This window comes from Belonocnema kinseyi, chromosome 1 (assembly GCF_010883055.1).
Source record: "Belonocnema kinseyi isolate 2016_QV_RU_SX_M_011 chromosome 1, B_treatae_v1, whole genome shotgun sequence".
Taxonomy (NCBI): Eukaryota; Metazoa; Arthropoda; class Insecta; order Hymenoptera; family Cynipidae; genus Belonocnema; species Belonocnema kinseyi.
In genome coordinates, this window is record NC_046657.1 from 166,552,576 (window position 1) to 166,571,123 (window position 18,548).

Consider the following 18,548-nt stretch of genomic DNA (forward strand, 5'->3'; position numbering starts at 1 on the left):
ACCAAGTGTATAGAGCTCCAAGGAGATTATGTTGAAAAATAAAAAAAATTTACCCAAAAAAAGTTGTTTTTATACTTCATTCTAAGGACTTATTGAACTACCCTCGTATATACATTTAGGAGTTACCTTTTTCATAGAAAACGGTATTAGAGTAACAACAACAAAAGTAATGATTACTTCACAAATGTACAAAACAATAGGCATGTAATAATAGGTATGTAAAATCATTGATAATAATTATAACTTATGTGGAATGCCTGGTCTGGTAAACGAGTTAGGAAAATAAAGCTTTAAAGATCAATTAACATTGAAAATATTGACCGATTTTTTTCGATCTTTTTTGATTTACTTATAATAATATAACGAGGCTAATGCAGTACATTAAAATTTAATTAATAAATATTGACCCTGACTATAGATAGCATTATGGAATTTTCCGTAGAATAGTTGAAAATGTATCAGTTTATTTGATAGAAAATTCGCCTGTTGACAATTTAATACTCATCCGGTGGAAGTAATGCTCTTATATTTTCCATAATATAATCTACTGTAATAAGTATATTGATTTTAATTCTATTCCCTAGAAAGTGAAGTTAATTTCCCTTTTAATCAATTGCCCTTGTGTTTAATACACTAGTGTGGCCCTTATTTTTCAAAATAATTTGTTTTCAAACCCTAGTTCTGTTAGATTGCCCAAGAATCGACCATCATTTTTAATATTATAAAATTATTATGTATGTCTATATGTGTATGTGTATACTAAATAACTTATATTGTGTACTGTTTTGCTAAGGATTCGTCTTTTTGATTTAAAAATTCAAGTACTTGATATCAAGTATAATATTCTTCTAGGCAGTTGCGTAAAAATCCGTATATTCTATTAAATTGTGAAAAGGCGAATTTTCTACAAAATAAACTAACGCATTTTCAACTATTCTACGAAAAATTCCATAATGCTATCTAGTCAGGGCCAAAACAAACTAATATCTGCTATAACTTAGTCTAATTTCAATATTTTAATTGCAAGTTACATACCGTTGGAATCGCAAAAAAACATATATTCCGAATATAATATTTCTAATTTTCTGATTGCAAAACTCTAACATTTTTATTTATGGCATTTTATGCCTCATTAGGACAAAGGGGCCCTCGCTGGCAAAGTCCGGTATAGCAATCTCGCTCAGTCAGGGACGTGGGGAGAAGTCGGGTGGAGAGGGTCAGACGAGTAGGTACACCGCGATGAAATGGATACTGCCCTTTCAGACAATGCCTGAACCTGGCTGACGCGGCGATCGTCTTTTCCTTCACGGCTACCTGCGTAACCTTCCGCATCTACTACGAAACGACACTACCCCTCACTAGATTTGAAGTTGCTTCAGGCCAGTGGTCTGCAAACTTTTTGCTTAATTTTCAGGTATGGTCAGGCTGCACCCGACTTAATTTTTTCTACTACTTTTCGGTCCATTCATGTGCCTTAGTGTGAGTGAGCTTACTCCAGCAAGGGTCTTTTGTCTACAGGCATGTCAGAGTAAGGAAATTTTAAAAATTTAAATTTTTCAACTAGCGATTTGAAAATAGCAATATAAGCATCTACGACTTTTTCCGATTCCAATGATATATTACTTGCCTAGAAAAGTTAAATATGCGAAGGAGTATAATATCAAGAAACATCAGCTTTACACTCAATTTAATACTAAATACTTCTCAAATTGTCAACCTTTATAGATAAATTGCATGTCTTTGGAATCGGACAAATACGCAGATTCCAAATATATTACTTTTAAGTCACTGATTGCAAAATTACGAAAGGGGTAGTCTGGCCAAGCTCGCAGGTACTGCCCTTAAAGAAGGTCGTAGGGCAACCAGGGCAGGCTACCCTGCTCTGGGCAAGAGCGTGCCGACCACTGCTTTAGGGCTTAGGCTCTCGATGCTATGCCCCCCATAAAGATAATGCCTTTGTCTTTCAAATTAACCATTTCCTCGCTATTTCGACGCCTATATCTCGATTAAAAATTCTAATAGGCCGGCGAAATCCCTGACATTTTGACGAGTTTGAGAATATCATCGTTAATATAGGTTAAGTCAATAAAGTGATTCAAAATAAATTTTCTATTGTTTTTTTCGTTGGTAAAGCTGTTGAAAATTTAAGAAAAAAACGCATTTTTCGAAAATTAGTAAAAGTAAATATTATTTAAAATAATAATAACTTGATAATCGCTGGGGGGTTTTATTGACCCTCAAAACTTAGTTTTGTAGAAATTGTTGATGTAGATTGTTGGCTTTAGATTCAGATGAATTGAAAACAATTGAGTTGTTTCAAACGTTTTGGCACATAATGTCGATCCTTATCAGTGAGTTTTCTTAAATCTGTAAAAAGTGCATAATTTCTTGCAGGTATGCGAATTTTCAATTGAAAGTACCATTCTTAAAAAAGAAATCTTTTAACGAAGAACAACTAATGAAAAAAAAATGTAGCAGGAAAATTTGGTAACAAAATTTATAAACAAATTTTTTAAGTTTTTGGAAAACACTGCAGTCAAAGAACTCTTTTATAATTATTTTTTAACGATGTCAATTAAATCCATTTTTTTTTTATTGAAACCCTTAAACACAGCTTTTTGTGTGTAAGAGAAATAGTGTTAATTAATGAATTTTTCTGGTATGATGAGGAATTATATCGGTGAAAGTGAAATTTTTTTCTCTTGGAATTGTCACTGTATTAAAAATACAAAATTTAAAAAAAACTTTGTAGCTAAATAATTATTCAAATATTCTTAGAAACTTTTCTTTTCCTCATATCGCCGAAAAGTTGATGCAAATTTTTTTCACAGTAGTAAAAATACAGATTGTCGAGGAATATTGTACTTAAAATTTTTCCTGGATTTCTTATTTACAAATTTTCCTTGAACAAAGTCTTGTATCTCTTTAAATTTTGATTTTTCAATATGTTTATAATTTGAATTTTTGAAATCGAAATGTACTGAGTTTTTTGTTTAAAATTATTTATATGAAATAAAGCATTTTCAAAATCACACTGTAGTGAAAAATTAATTTGTAAAAAAGAACATTGTATTTATATAATTATATAATTCTGCTTTTAAATTAATTTATTGTATCTAAAGAATTCGTGAAAATTGGAAATAATTTTTCTTTTATCATGAGAATTATTTTTGTAAACGTAAAAAAATTATTCGACTTTCAAAATAAACTTCTTGTCGATAAGAAAAAGAACATTTTCTCAAGAATACTTAAGTAATTATTCAACTGCAAAGTTGTTTATAATTTAATATTTTTACTACAGGGCAATTTTCAAGAGACTGCAATGTTTTCTGAGAAATTAAAAAAAAATTTAAACAAAAATTTTACAATTAAATTTTAATTTTTTTCATCAATGTTGTATTTCGTTAAAAGAGATTGTTTTGATAATGCTGAATGCTTTATCAATAGTTATTAATCAAATAAAATTAAATTTTTAGTTTATGGAATGTATATAATTTAAAAACTGAGATATTAACCAAAGAATAACACTTTCAATTGTAAAACTGCGTACCTACAAGATATTATGTAGTTTTCATAGTTAGATTGATTAAAAATAACTGATGAGGTTCTCTATTGTGGGTCTATTGTGGTTTGTCCGGAAAGTAATAGGACTGATTCTCTTCCGCCGCGACTGTACTTCGGAGCGTGCGCGCACCGACTAGATTCGGTAGAATGCGTTCTTAGCTAACGAACGAGCGGCTGGTCAGTTGTCTCCGAGCACTTGGAGAGTCAGGACAGGTATTTTCACGCGACGTGTTTCTGTGAGTGGTGCAAGTCGAAAATGCAGCGTTCGTTAGAGCAGAGGTACGCGATTAAATTCTGTGTGAAACTCAGTAAATCTGCGACAGAGACCTTTGATATGATCAAGCAGACTTACCCAGATGTTGCTTTAGCAAGAAGTGGTGTGTTTCGGTGGCAACAGGCCTTTTTGGAGATCCGGGAAGAGGTCGCCGATGAAGACCGTGCAGGAAGACCTTCGACATCGACAAACACCTTGCGGCGAGTGGAAGTGTGCCAAGAAAATTTGAACATGTGTGAAAGTCACCCCCAATTTTTGAATAAATTAATCACAGGTGACGAGTCGTGGATCTTTGAGTATGATCCCGAGACAAAGAGGCAATCTTCCGAGTGGCACACACTGGCGTCTCCTCGCCCAAAAAAGGGAAGAATGAGCAAATCCAAAGTGAAAACGATGCTCATTGTCTTTTTTGACATCCAAGGCATCGTCCACCATGAATTTGTTCCTCCGGGACAAACCGTCAACGCCAAGTTTTACGTGCAAGTGCAAAAAGAAGGGTCAAACGAAGGGTCAATCGGGTTCGACAAGACATCGCAGCCGACTGGAAGTTGCACCACGACAACGCCCCGGCTCACACCGCCTTTCTTGTGAACAGCTACCTGACCAAAGCCGGCATCCCAACGCTTCCGCAGCCGCCCTACAGCCCAGATGTGTCCCCATCCCAGACTTTTTTTTGTATCCTCGCCTGAAAAGGCCGATGAAAGGCAATCATTTTGAGACGACAGAGGGGATCCAAGCAGCATGCACCGCGGCTTTCAAGGCTATTCCGGAGAATGGCTTCCGTGACGCCTTCAATGCTTGGAAATCGCGCTGGCTGCGCTGCATCGACGCAGAAGGAGCCTATTTTGAAAGTTTTTAAAGAATTGTAACGAGCGTCTTAATAAATTTTTTTAAATCGACTCAGTGCTATTACTTTCCGGACAAACCCTTTATTCATATGTTTGAATTAGGAATAGGTATACGTTAAAACACAAAGGATTGTCTCCACAGGGGACGTGGCATCATGGGCCTGGAGCAACATCGAATCTAGTGAGGGGTAGTGTCGCTGTACACTGAAAGGGGAAGAGTACGCAGGTAGCCGTGGAGGAAATGACGACTGCCCGGCTGATGATCCCCTGATTATTACTTTCTCGCAGGCAATTTTTTCACACTTTTTTATACTATATACCCTTCCTTCTGAAAATATTCCAACTGTGATTGGCTGTCGAAATTTTTTTTTTTCATTCAGAAGAACTAGGATACTATATTAGACAGGCATATGCAACCGCCATCCTGGTTCCTGGACACTTCGCGGGAAACAGTACGATAAGCATGTATAGTTTTATTAAAATTAAGTTTAGAATATAAGAAAAATGATCTGCTGCAGTGCTTCGTTTTGTAAAAATAGAAGCGAGGATGGATTTAAACTTCACCGTTTTCCACTAGGGCGAAAAGAAAGACTGTCAATGTAGATCATAAATTGTAGATGCGACAAATGGAAGCCGAATTGAAATTCAAGATTATGCGAAGTTATTACTAATATTTATTACTACCACAATATAATTCAAATGCAGGGGGTCTGAAGATTATCTTTACTTTTAATTAAATTGCCCATGAGCATTTTTTTTGACATATTAAAGCGAAATGAGATCCAAAGGAAAGTAAGGTTAGGCACCCGTTTTCCTACAGAACGAAGCATATTAACCCACGCAAATAAAAAGGACGTATGATGTGAAATATAAATAGCTATCATAATAAACTCTTGGAAAAGCATTGTATTAATTTTTGACTTATAGTCTATTATTATTTTATTATTTGTTAATATTTATTTTAAAAATCCTATGATTATCATTTCTGCGCACGCCTATTTATAAAGTAAGTGAAATTTCGTTTGCAATCATAATTGTTGCAAGAGCTACTTTTTGGCAAATGCGTGGTTTAAAAAATCATATAGTCGAATTATATATTTCATATATTATATCACGTAATTTTATTTAGAATTTATGTTTTCATAAGAATAATTCACTATAATTTTAAAATAAATCATCCATATCATGTGAGTGTATTTATATGATTCGATATCAATTTAGCGATTTTGAATCGAGCGAGAAACCAGAATGGTACCTTGCATATTCCCATCTAATATAGTACCTTAAGAAGAACCACCCTTTGAGGCGTGCTTATGATATTTTTATCTTTCTCGCACACTCAACTCAGAATTCCCACAGGTGTCCCCAGTCCTCTTAACTGTGAAACATTTGAAAGTTTGAATGTTACAATGAAACGTTTCATTGCTCGCAACCCTCAAATCATTACCTGCCTAACCTTGACTTGAGAAGCATTAATTTGACTTTTATCTAGTTAGGTTTAAAATTACGATAGATGGAGAAAGTTACTGAATTTCCGATTACGATTTGAAATAAATGATTCATAATATTTTAAATTGTGAAGTAGTAGTTTCGTATTTGAAAGTGATAATGTAACATGATGTATCTTGAATTTCTAACCTCCATAACCTATAATATAGATACAATTTTACAATTTTGTTTAATTTTTCTATAATTTCAATTAATTGATTTAAAACCTCTTTTTGATCAGACATTCTTACATGATCATATTTACCGCGAAGTTGGAAATGGAAAGGGATTTGACCGACATTATTTTTTGTACTGATTACAGGGATGCCTTCCCGCCCCCACGAAACGCAGTGATCCCAACTTTGGCATGTTGAGCTACTGCGCTTGCTTGGCGCAGCGGCACTCATTAGTCGCTGTTGGCGCGCTATTCAAAGCGGGTATAATTAACAATTATTGAAATTAAAATAGATTATTATTATAACTTGCACATTAATATAAGAAATTACCTAATTTGTAATGTTAGGTTAAAATAAAATAAAAATGCGTATATTTTGAAAATAAAAGCATATTTTCTTTTAATCTAGATGCTAAATTTATGTTTCATTAACAAAGGTTTTTTATTATTATTTTTACCCTTCTTAAATCACAAATTACGTTTTTTCGAATATTTGTGTGCAATTTATAAAAATTATCTATTTTGATTTCCATAATTGTTAATTATATCCGGTTTAAATCACGTGCCGACAGCGAACAATGAGGGCTGCTGCGCCAGGCAAGCGCAGTAGCTCAACCTGTCAAAGTTGGGATCACTGACGAAACATTGGAAAAGAATAGGGTTTTGAAAAAATTATTTTTGTGACCAGTCAAAAGAATGTTTCTGGCCGTTTGGATGTTTAGAAGCACCTAAACGGTGAGTTAAATATGATCATTCTGTTATCGTGGCATACCCATGTTTAATATTTCGTAGTAACAAAAGTGGCAATAATTTTAGACTTCTATCTGGTCAAATCGCTTTATTTATCGTTTAGTTAAAGATTCTAATAGTTTGTTGCAGAAAAATACTGTTTCTCCAGCCAAAAAATAGGTCCGTCCACTGGTACATTTATCTTACTTGATACTTAAAGCGTTATAAATTAAACTATTTGAAAATACTATGGCGCTCGAATTTCAACATATTGAATTTGAAGCTTCTAAGCCTCAATTATTTGGTAAACCTTAAAATCTTCAAGTAATCACAACTGATTACTTGTAAATTAAACGCCCAAATTGAATCATTTGAATTGCAGCCATTAAAATTAGAAAAGTTCATCTTTTGTAGCTTTCAGAATAAAATAATTTTAATGTGGAAATAAACCGCATTTAAAGTACTTCTTAGTAAGTTAGATAGTTTATCCCGTGTAGAATTTTCCCCGGTTGGCCCTAATACAAAGGTTTCTGGTCGGATCCCGGCCGGGCTACCCCTGGCTAGGTTTCATGGACAGGAACCGGGCGGTGGCCGGTCAGCCTACATTTTTCTCGAATCACGTAGTCTGGGGCCGGCCGGTTTATTGCCGGGCCAACCCTGGTTATATCCCATGGTCGGTAGCCAGCTGGGCACATAATTTAAAGATTTATTAGATCAGTGAAACAAAAATTAGCTTTTTTAAATTCTTTTTAAAAAAACATTAAATTTTTTCGAATAATTTAACATTTTTAATTAAACACTTATCGATTCTGCTATGTGCAACAACAGAAATGATACAATTTTTATAAACTTCTCTATTCAGACAATGTTTGGTCTGTACAATTTCAAATTTACCGCCATATATAGCGCCTGCTGTGTCTGTCGTCTGCATAGACACTCAGTAATTTTCAGTTTCGCCCCTGGAACGAGAATGCTCCTTGGACTCAAGTCGCATCGTCTCTTCGAAGTTCGCAAATAAAATCGAGACTTGTAGTTAAAATCAACCTTATTTCAGTAATTGGTTTGAATCCCCCACTTAGTGCGCGAATGATGAGCTTTAAAAGACAAAACAAGTTACCAATTTCTCGCCTGAAGCAAAATTTCTTAACCGTATTTTGGCCGGATTACCCGACCGGATCCCGGCCGGATTTCCCGACCAGAGCCCGGCTTAAAGCGGGGATATCCGGCTGGGACCCGGCCGTATCCCTGATTGGATTCCTGCACGGGATATCTTTCATTTTTAAAAAAAGTCGAATAAATAATATAAATGACTATAAAATAAAATAGTTCAATTTTTAAACAATTACATAAAGTAGAATTTCAACTAAAATAATGAATCTTCAAAAAATGACTTCTTAATAAAGTGGTTTAACTTTTCACTCTGTTGTTGAATTTTCAATAAAAAAAGATTAATTGTATACGAAAACAGTAATAGTTGACATTTCTAATAGAAAATATTTTTACAAATGCAGAACAATAAAATTCATTTAAAAAATCAATAAAATATTTGAATCTTCAACTAAACAAGTGAATATTTAACAAAGTAGTTAAACCTATAACTCAGAAGTAGAATTTTCAGAAAAAAGATTAATTCTCAACAGAAAATATAGCAGTTGGTATTAAAAATAAAAACAGATTTTAAATTTAAAAGTTTTATTAATTCAGAAAAACCGATTTTTTGAAAAAATACTTGCATCATCAACAAAAAGGATTTTAATTTCATACCAAACAGTTATAATTTTAATGAAAAAACAAAACATTTTTACCAAAATATATGAACTTTAAACACAAAATTTTAAACAAAAAAGATTTTTCTGTCAAGGAAGAAAACCAATGTGAAGCAAATTATTAATATTATCAAAAACAGTTGAATTCATTCAAAAAACACAAAATTTCAAGAAAATAGTTTAATCCAAAACCAGAAAAAATTGATCTCCAACCACTTATATTTTTGAATAAAAAATATTTCATATTTTTTAAATTAGACGAATTTTCAAGCAAAGCCGTGTATTTTTCAATCGGAAAATATGAATTTTCAACGACAAAAGTTAATCGTCACTCAAAAAAAGAAGAATTTTCAAGGAAAATGTAAGAGTAGATTTTAAGCAAAAAGTATTTTTATTTAAAATTAAAAAAAATGAGAACGACGAATTTGAAACTAAAAAAGATAATTTTTCAACAAGGAATTAAAAAATTTAATTTTCCGTCAAAAAATTAATTTTCACCAGAGAGTAAAATTTTTAACTAAAATTATGCAATATTAAACAGAAATAATATACAGGGTTTCTAAAAAGTTCCGGGACGGTGTGATATTTCCTCAGGTATAATATTTTTCAAAAAAGTGAAGGTCATGCCTGAAGTAAATTTCAACAAGGAATTCAATGTTGACCGTCATTGTGACCTTCAAAATGACCTTCATGGCTTTTTCAAGGTCAACTTTGTTTTTTTAAATGGAAATACCCTTTTTTTACATCTTCAATCGATAGAACGGCAAATTATACGTTGAAGTACGTACCCAAGTCATAGGTCAATTGTAACGTTCAAGACCAGTTAGAGGTTATTTGAAATTAACAAAGTTTTCCAAGAGGTCAGTGCAATTCCTGAAGTAAATTTCAACGAGAAATTCATTAGTGAGCTCTCTATTGATCTTGGTTACAGCATTTTGAATATTGTAAAATCATAAGGAAATTTTTCATTAAAAGCTCCAGGTGTTCTGGTGAGTTTTGTTGCTATACCGTTTTTCGATACCTAAGTCAATACCTAAGGCGATACCATAAGTCCTATACCGCTTTTTCCATACGAATATTACGAATCGAAACTCAATTTACGTATTACGAGTACATACTTACTATCTTTCGCTAAAAGATTATTATGGCGCAAGCTAAACTTTCGAAACGAGAGAGGGTATCTGTATTAATGATGCATGTTTGGGGAGATCGAGTTCGATCTTATGATTAAGTTCGTTTGCTTTTTAATCTCACTTTTCGTAATGGAGGTGGGTTAAATCCTGTCTCAAAATCAACAATTGAAAGAACTGTAAGGCGCTTTATGAATCATTGAACTATCAAGGACCTTCAGAGAACTGGTCGGCCAAATTCTGCAGGATATGAGGAGATGCAAATGGACATAGCCCAAACATTTGTTGAAAACCCAGACCTTAGTTTACGTCGAGCTAGTGATGAGCCTGACCTTGCTCCTACGACAGTGCGAAATATTTTATAAGCACAAATTTCCATCCGTAAAAGTTCATCTGGTACAAGAGCTTAATAAAGACTATCCTGATCGTCGGGTTGAATTTTGTGAAATTATGATGGACAGAATTGAAAGAGATCCTCTTTTCTTGTACAATACAGTACTTTTAGATGAATCTACTTTCACTTTAAAAGGTGAAGTTAACAGGAAAAATTGTAGATGTTGGTCCGACACAAATCCTGATTGGATGTTGGAGAGTCACACACAATATCCACAAAAGATTAATGTTTGGGCCGGTATCTTGAATGATACATTAATAGGCCCTTTCTTCATCGATGGTAATCTCAATGCCCGTGCATATGAAGAGCTTCTCAGAAACCAAATTGTATCAAGAATAAGGGAGATTACAGGCGATAATTTTCAAAAACTTTGGTTCCAGCAGGACGGAGCAGCGGCTCATTACGGTACGGAGGTTCGAGCATATTTGGATACTCAGTTCCCTCAAAGGTGGATTGGAAGAAGGGGTGAAATCGAGGGGTCTGCTAGATCTCCTGATCTGACGCCTCTCGACTATTTTCTTTGGGGTTATTTAAAGAGCAAAGTACACTCAACGCAACCGCAAAGCTTAGACTAATTGCAGAATTGGATTCTGTAACAGGATACTTTTATTGATAGGGAGATGATTCGTAATGCTGTAACTCATTTTTACAATCGCATAGCTTTTTGTCAAGAAGCTCAAGGTTTTCAGTTCGAACATCTTCACTGAAGCGTGAGAGGCAAGGGTACACAAGCTAATCAAGCACTCCGAAACGTGAGATGCAAGGGGACTCATGCTAATCAAGCACCCCAAAAGGAACAGAATTTACTACGCCCACGTCGTTGTTCCTGGGTAATGCTAAACATAAACAAAAATTGCTTGGAAAAAACCTTGAAAAAACCTTGAAGACCATCACCAAGATCAATACATAGCTCACCAATGAATTTCTCGTTGAAATTTAGTTTAGGAATTGCACTGACCTCTTGGGAAACTTTGTTAATTTCAAATAACCTCTAACTGGTCTTGAACGTTAAAATTGACCTATGACTTGGGTAGGTACCTGAAGGTAGAATTTTCCGCTCTATCGATTGTAGAAGTAAAAAAGGGGGTCTCCATTTAAAAAAAAGAAAGTTGACCTTTAAAAAACCATGAAGGTCAACTTCAAGGTCAAAATGAAGGTCATCACTGAATTCTTCGTTAAAATTTAGTTCAGGAATTGTTAAGTTTTAACTAGAAAATAATCTATTTTCAACTAATAGTTAGCCACACAAAATAATTTTCAACTACAACTATGGAGTTTTCAATTAGATTAAGTTACATTTTCAATTTAAAAAATTACTTTAAAAAACTAACTTTCAACAAAATAGTTACATTTTCAAACAAAGTGATAACTTTTCAAATAATATTGTAAATATTTAACTGAAATAGTTGAATTTTAAACCATAAAGATGAATTTTTACCTGAAATTCGGAATGTTTAAATAGCATAATTGAATTTTTGGTCAAAAAGATTAATTTTCAACCAAAAATTGAATAATTACATTTTTAGTCGAAAAATGAATGTTCAACCAAAGAGATGAATCTTTAACTAAAATTATGGAATATTCAAGTGGAATAATAACTACATTTTCAGTTTTTAAAAAATCATTTTAAAAAATGTCAACAAACTCGTAAAATTTTGGGCAAAATATTCTTTTTTCTAAAATGAAAAAATAAACTTTCAATCAAATAGATCATATTTCAACCAAAGAAATGATCAACTAAGTAATTTTATTCCTAATCTAAAACATTAATCTGCAACTAATATGATAAATATTTAACTGTAATACTTGAATTGTTAACCAAAAAGTAGAATTTTGAATCAAGAAGAAAAACTTGCTACGAAAAACATATTTCTATAAACAAATCGATTTTTAACCAAATATGGATTTTCGGGTACATTTAAGAACATTCAAATTTAGAGCATTATTTCTTATACAAGGGGCGATGGAAAAAATTTGAAAAAATTCATGAGCATGAGGAAAGCTGTTGTGAACCAATTGCAGTTGAGAAATTTAAAAAATAATAAAAATTGTTGCTTAAATGTACAAAAATGTGCCACTATATTATCTTCAGTTCCAATACAGATATTAAAGCGACTCAAACTGCAAACTGTAATGGATAGGCTCTGTATTTATTTTCAATCACCCTTTCAATCACCCTTCCTTCGACCCCTGGCCAGGTGCCATCCAAGCATTCAGAACCAGGGACCTAAGAATGGCACCAGCGGTCGGCAGTAAAACACTTGTCACTTGTTTCCCAACAAAAAAATGTCTAAAAATATCGCGATTTTCACAAAAAATAAGACGAACATATCCTTCTGGGTGGTTGAAAATAAATACAGAGCCTATCCATTACAGTTTGCAGTTTGAATCGCTTTAATATCTATATTAGAACTGAATATAATATAGTTGCACACTTTTGTACTTGTAAGCAACAATTTTTATTATTTTTTAAATTTCTCAACTGCAACTGATACACAACAGTTCTCATGAATTTGTTCAAATTTTCCCTATATAGAACTTTTTCAGCTTTTAAATTACTGTTTTTTTTTGTTGTGCTAGCATTTTTTGACTGAGTTGTTAAGCTTCAAATGCAGATGCCTATAGTTTTTCTCGCCGATAGTAGTTTAATTTCTAAATAAAATCATAAAAACTTGAATTTTGTCGGGATCAGAAGTAAATTACCGGGTTTTAAATTAAATTCCCGGTCTTTCCCGGTGAAGTCGCTATTCTGGTTATTCATATTTTGTAGAGAAAAAGCCCTTGACTTCCATTATTCCATTCGTTATGTATTTTTAATCGCATTCATAAAAAATAACTTGTATACGTACGAGAGATGTTGAGATAAACAAGTTGCCTACAGTTCTTGAATATTTGTTTAAGGAACTGATCATCAACACTGTTATTGGCTTGAACATTCAGTCTTTGGAGATTATGCAATTGCAAAACGCATCTAAGTTGATTTGAGTCCCTCATCTTCTTAATTAATCCCAAATTCTTTAAGTGCTTCAGTCTGCATAGATCTACGTTTGCCCCTTGTATGCTATCATTCAGAACAAAGGTGTCCAAATTTGTGCATCTTTGAAGAACCTGCAAGTATCGATTAATAAGATCAAAGAGTCTTGTTCTAAATGGATATTAAAAAAAGTATCCTCACAGTATTCAAGAGATCGGCATTCTCTAAAGTCCAAAAAGTCTTACACTCCTCCAAAAATATTTCCTCGATTGTTTCAAAGGACAAGCCCATTAAAATCTCTCCCGGAAGCTTGCTACCAGAATTAAGATGTAACATCTTCAGATTCTTCATTCTCGTTATGAGGTTCGAGATACAATCGCTGCTATAATCGTGTCGCTGTAAATTTAAACTGAAGTGTGTGAAATTTTCAGAATGCTGAATCAGGGCTTGGATCATTTGCGAAGTAATAGTACTGCAGATTCTGGAGGAGCCAGAAGTGTGTTTGTATTTCCTCTTCCTTGTGCTGGCCAATTTTCTTGAGGGGTGAATTTGTATCTCATTCAGATAAAGACAACGCAGGTTGGGACACAGCTGGCATATATCATGAATGGAGAGACTTGGTAGGCTGTGATACAATCCCAGTTCGTCGTCTTTTGCATCGCGAATGGTCGTGTTTAAGTCGATTGTCTTTACATATTTATGGCAGCGTTTTAAGACCTCTTTGAACATTGTTCTATCGATGCATTTCACTTTTTTTTCTGGCCAGCCCCAAGTTTCAGGAGAAAAGTCCAGTTTCTCAAACAGGTACCAGGAGTTGCGACTTATGTCTCGGAACCTTTTGCACACTGAGAAGAATTAAAGTAAGAATAATAATGGTATTTAAATTTTATTAAAGAATTTATTATTATTGTCCGTGAAAGGGGCCGTATTAGTGATAGAGTGGGTGGACTTTTAATGTTCTCTTCATGTTCACTTGACAGTATCAACACAGGTATAACATTGCGCGCAATTATACAGCATTTCGTTTGTTGATTTTTGTACAAAATAAATCAACTTTACATAACAACCTTACATTACATAAATCGAATTTAAAACCAATAAGCCTGTGCACATGGCCTTTTGGAGACATGTCGGCTAAGTGTAATTTTTCCGAAAGTATTGTGAAAAATATGACTTATGTGGTATGTCTGGGTTCAGAAAAGAATAAGCTATGCATATGAGTTATCAAAAGTGAAATAATGTTTGTTATATTAAAAATACGAATGGTCAAAGTTATCTTACTTTTGAAGGCCAATTTCTCGGCTTGTAATGATTGTGTCGAAAATTGTATATCGCAGAAACTTAGATAAAGTCTTTCTGAAAAGATTAGCGTGTATGAAAGAATTATTGCTTTTAAATAAATGCTAAAAACATGCATAAACGAAAAGCATTTTTGGGTTAAATTTAAAGCAATTAACTACATATTCTAGCGGCCAAATGCTAGAGAGAGCGTTAGGCACGCCCACGCTGTTGTCCTCAATGCAATGCATACCCTTTATCTCACCCCGGAAAGTTGTTGGGGCCGTAAGGTCACTATACCTACGCAAACTGGAATTCACATCTGGCACCATTCTCAAGAAAACTTTCTTGGATTCATTTCTGAATTTTCTTTTTGGCACCAATGAAATTAACGAAATTTTAAAGTCCCAAAAAATATGCTAAAAATACTACTCTGACGCTCAACGGATTTGGGCGTTTCTTAAAATTTTGATTCGAATGATATATACTTTTAGGAGTCACTTTTCGCATGAAAAATTGAATGTAATAATTCTTCCAGATTAGGGTAACTTTGAACAAGCCTATTTTTGATATAATAAACATTATTTCACTTTTGATAACACATATACATAGTTCGTTATTTCCCGAATCTAGGCATACCACTTAAGTCATATTTTTCACAATACTTTCGTAGAAATTACGCCTGAACGACATGTCTCAAAAAGCATAACAATCCAATCTAAGCATAACACATCATTTATAATTGTGAACAATGCTTTCATATAAAATAGTAGTAAGAAGTGAGAGTAAAGTTTAACATTTTGAAAAGGCTCCATATGAATTATCGTCTGGTCGAAGTATATCATGGAAATAGTTTCGAAATATACTGAAATATTGCTTTAGAAATTTTAACACTTTCAAAAAATAATATTTGAAAAATTTCTTTTTATTGCGTTCCTTGCTTTCGCAAGCTTAGAGATTCACAACTTTCTTTGAGAATTATTTCTCCGGGTATTTTGTAAGTTGCTACAGCATCAATCAATTTGGACTTGGCTTAAATTGAGATTGACTCCATAAAATTATTAAAACCCTGGGAAATCCGTTGAAATTGTGCACATGCTTTGAAAATGAAATGGAATATTTAGAAATATTATAAAATATTGAAATTATATTTTACGACTGCAAGGAAAATGTATTGAAGTACATTGATATTTGTTAAATCCCTCAAAATCTAAGTAAAAATCTGGTGAAAATATCTTTGAAGTATATAAAATATCCGAAAATCTTGAAAATTTCTTCAAATTATTGTAATCCCTTTCAAAGTTCTCGAAGTCTTTATAAACTTATAAATTTAAAACAAATCTTTAAAAATATTTGTCAAATTCAAGATAATTCAAAAATGGGTATAGACATGAAATGGATTGTGATTAACCCACGAATTAATGTATTGAATAAAAAGTGACTAATGGTATTTTTTACATCATCCTTATGTAAAATATATTGTTTCTTTTTTAAGTCAACTTTGTTTTACGGCTACTATTTCAACTGATAATCAGCTCGTTCACCTGGCGCACGCCAATTTATGTCCGATTGAATTAAATATGATCATTTTAAACTGCACATTTCATTTGTTAAAATGTACTAAGGAAACTTTTAGAGGTACCTTTTTCGAAACACACTATTATGTATACAATCCATTATTCATAATCTTAGTATTAATAAATTCTATAAATTTCAAACAATTCGTCAGCCTAACGTAGCAATATTTCACAAATAAAATGTTAATTACAACAAATTACTCCCTGTGATGATTATTTCTAAAATTAAGATAATTAATAGGCTATATCCTTTACCAAAAACGTACGGATAAACATACTTGGTCAAAGTTACCCTAATTTTGAAGAATAATTTCACGGTTTGTAACGATTATTTAACAATAAAAAAATAAGATTCTTATATTAAAAACGTTTTTTTTCTAGTAGAATGAGAAATTTCAATCCAAATTTGTATTTGATATTAAGTATATTTCGAAATTATTTCCACCATATGTTTCGATCAGGCGAAAATTGAAAAGAGGATTTTCAGCGTCTCAAACTTTATTTCGATTCCTCACAGTTAGTTAATGAAAAACTATTGTTGACGATTATTACTTGTGCGGTATGCTTGGATTCGTAAAAGAGTCAGGAATCCGGTAATAATCGTTGCATTCAGAAAAATTAAGAATTTCTATTTCTATGAATACGCAATTTTTCCTCCGTCTGAAAATCCTCCAACGGGAACAGAAAAAGTGAAAATCTTATTCCTCTCAATCGAGTTAGTAAAATATAACGAAAGCATTTTTTTAACCTGTGTTTTATTATTAAATCTTTCTAAAGTTATAAATTCGAAAAATATTCAAATTTATATTTATTTACATTTTAATAATTTATTTAAACGTCTTAAAAAATGCATCAAAGAAATATATTTAAATGTGTGAATTAAAATAATTTTATCTCTAGAGAGGCGGACTTGAATTGATTAAATTTTCAAATCATATATTCCACATGAACGAATTAAAACAATTTATTACACATACTGCTAATGCAGTATATTAAAATTTTATTGATTAATGTTCTACAAAATTCGGATTTTTCTCTGCTGTGTCTAATCTCAAACAATGGGAAGGTCTCGCGAGGCCGAAAACCATCCGCTTGACGAACTACCAGCCGCCGCAATGGTAGCGGTCTCCAGACAATGCTTGATGCAAGGTGACGGTCTCCTGATGATGACTTTCTCCCAGGCAATTTTTTTCAAACTGTTTTTACTGCGTACCCTTTTTTTCTGAAAATATTCTAACTATGATTGGCTGTCAAAATTTTTTTGTCACTAACAAGCTCCACTCTTTTGGACGTGCATATCATATTTCTGTCTCTCTCGCACACTCAACTCAGGGTTCCCACGCTAGTACACAACCCTCATTGTAAGTGCAAAAGATACTTTATTTTAAATAAGTCAGGTATAACAGGGCAAATTTAATCATCGGAACAAAAGTTTTCAACGTTAATAAAACGTATTGTCTTTTAATGGTATACTATTCTCTCATTTTGAATTACTCCGTTGCAAACATGCAAGCAATGCAACGATTCCCTGTGTAATGATAAAAATTATTGTATAGGACTTGTATAATAGGAAAATTGTTTAATATAATAAACTCATTTTTAAAAGTGTGTTTTCTATAATTTTCAATAATTTTATGTTCGTTCAAGTTATATTGCAATAAATTTGGATGGAAACAATATAATATTAGGGAAAATTTTCCCTAAAATAAGGTTTTTTAAAAATTTTAATTAATATTAATTAATTCGTTTTTTTTTAACACCAGTCTTCCTAATCATGAAAAGCTATGTTGGGATTTTGAAATCTTCTTGAATAATTTCAAATCCGTGGGATATTGGAAATCCCTGTCAAAATCCCTATGAAAGCTGTTGAAATATTTCTGTAATCTTCTGTACTCTTTGCCACATCTTTGAATTATTTGAAATCATAAAAATCGCTGTAGATTCTTCGGAATCTGTTTGAATCTTCCAGAATAAGTAAAATGTTGAAAATCCCTGCGAAATCTTTATGAATCACTGATTGTGATAATGATTATGATTAATAATCATATTATATTTTAAAGCGACGATCAATACATTTAATTTATATTGAATATAATTTATAGCGAACTTGAATTTGATGATATTTGCATGCAGTGTATTCAAAATATTATTTAATTCTAAGGAAGTTTATCTGCAAATGCAAGTTTACCTCGTGAAAAAGCAAAAATATAAATCTCTAAACTTTCTAAAATCTTTCCTAAATTATGCTCTGATATATACAGTCTGTCAAGTTAAAGCGTGGGTGGCTTTACTCGCAGTCGGTAAGGTGTATCGACATGATTTTGGTGTCAAAATATTAAGAAGAGCTCCCT

The 18,548-nt window shown here is 32.7% G+C and overlaps 1 protein-coding gene across 3 annotated transcripts in view; it reads right to left on the reverse strand.

The window, feature by feature from the left end:
- LOC117167214 (F-box/LRR-repeat protein 4-like) overlaps positions 1-18,548 on the reverse strand; it is a 140,155-nt gene that overhangs the window by 85,065 nt on the left and 36,542 nt on the right. For all 3 annotated transcript variants that reach the window (XM_033351997.1, XM_033351988.1, XM_033351979.1), the window contains exons 2-3: positions 13,544-14,187; positions 13,218-13,476 (exon numbers count right to left, since the gene is read on the reverse strand). In XM_033351997.1, the coding sequence (XP_033207888.1) occupies positions 13,218-13,476; positions 13,544-14,071 (787 nt within the window). In that variant the 5' untranslated portion in view covers positions 14,072-14,187. The remainder of the gene's footprint in view (positions 1-13,217; positions 13,477-13,543; positions 14,188-18,548) is intronic.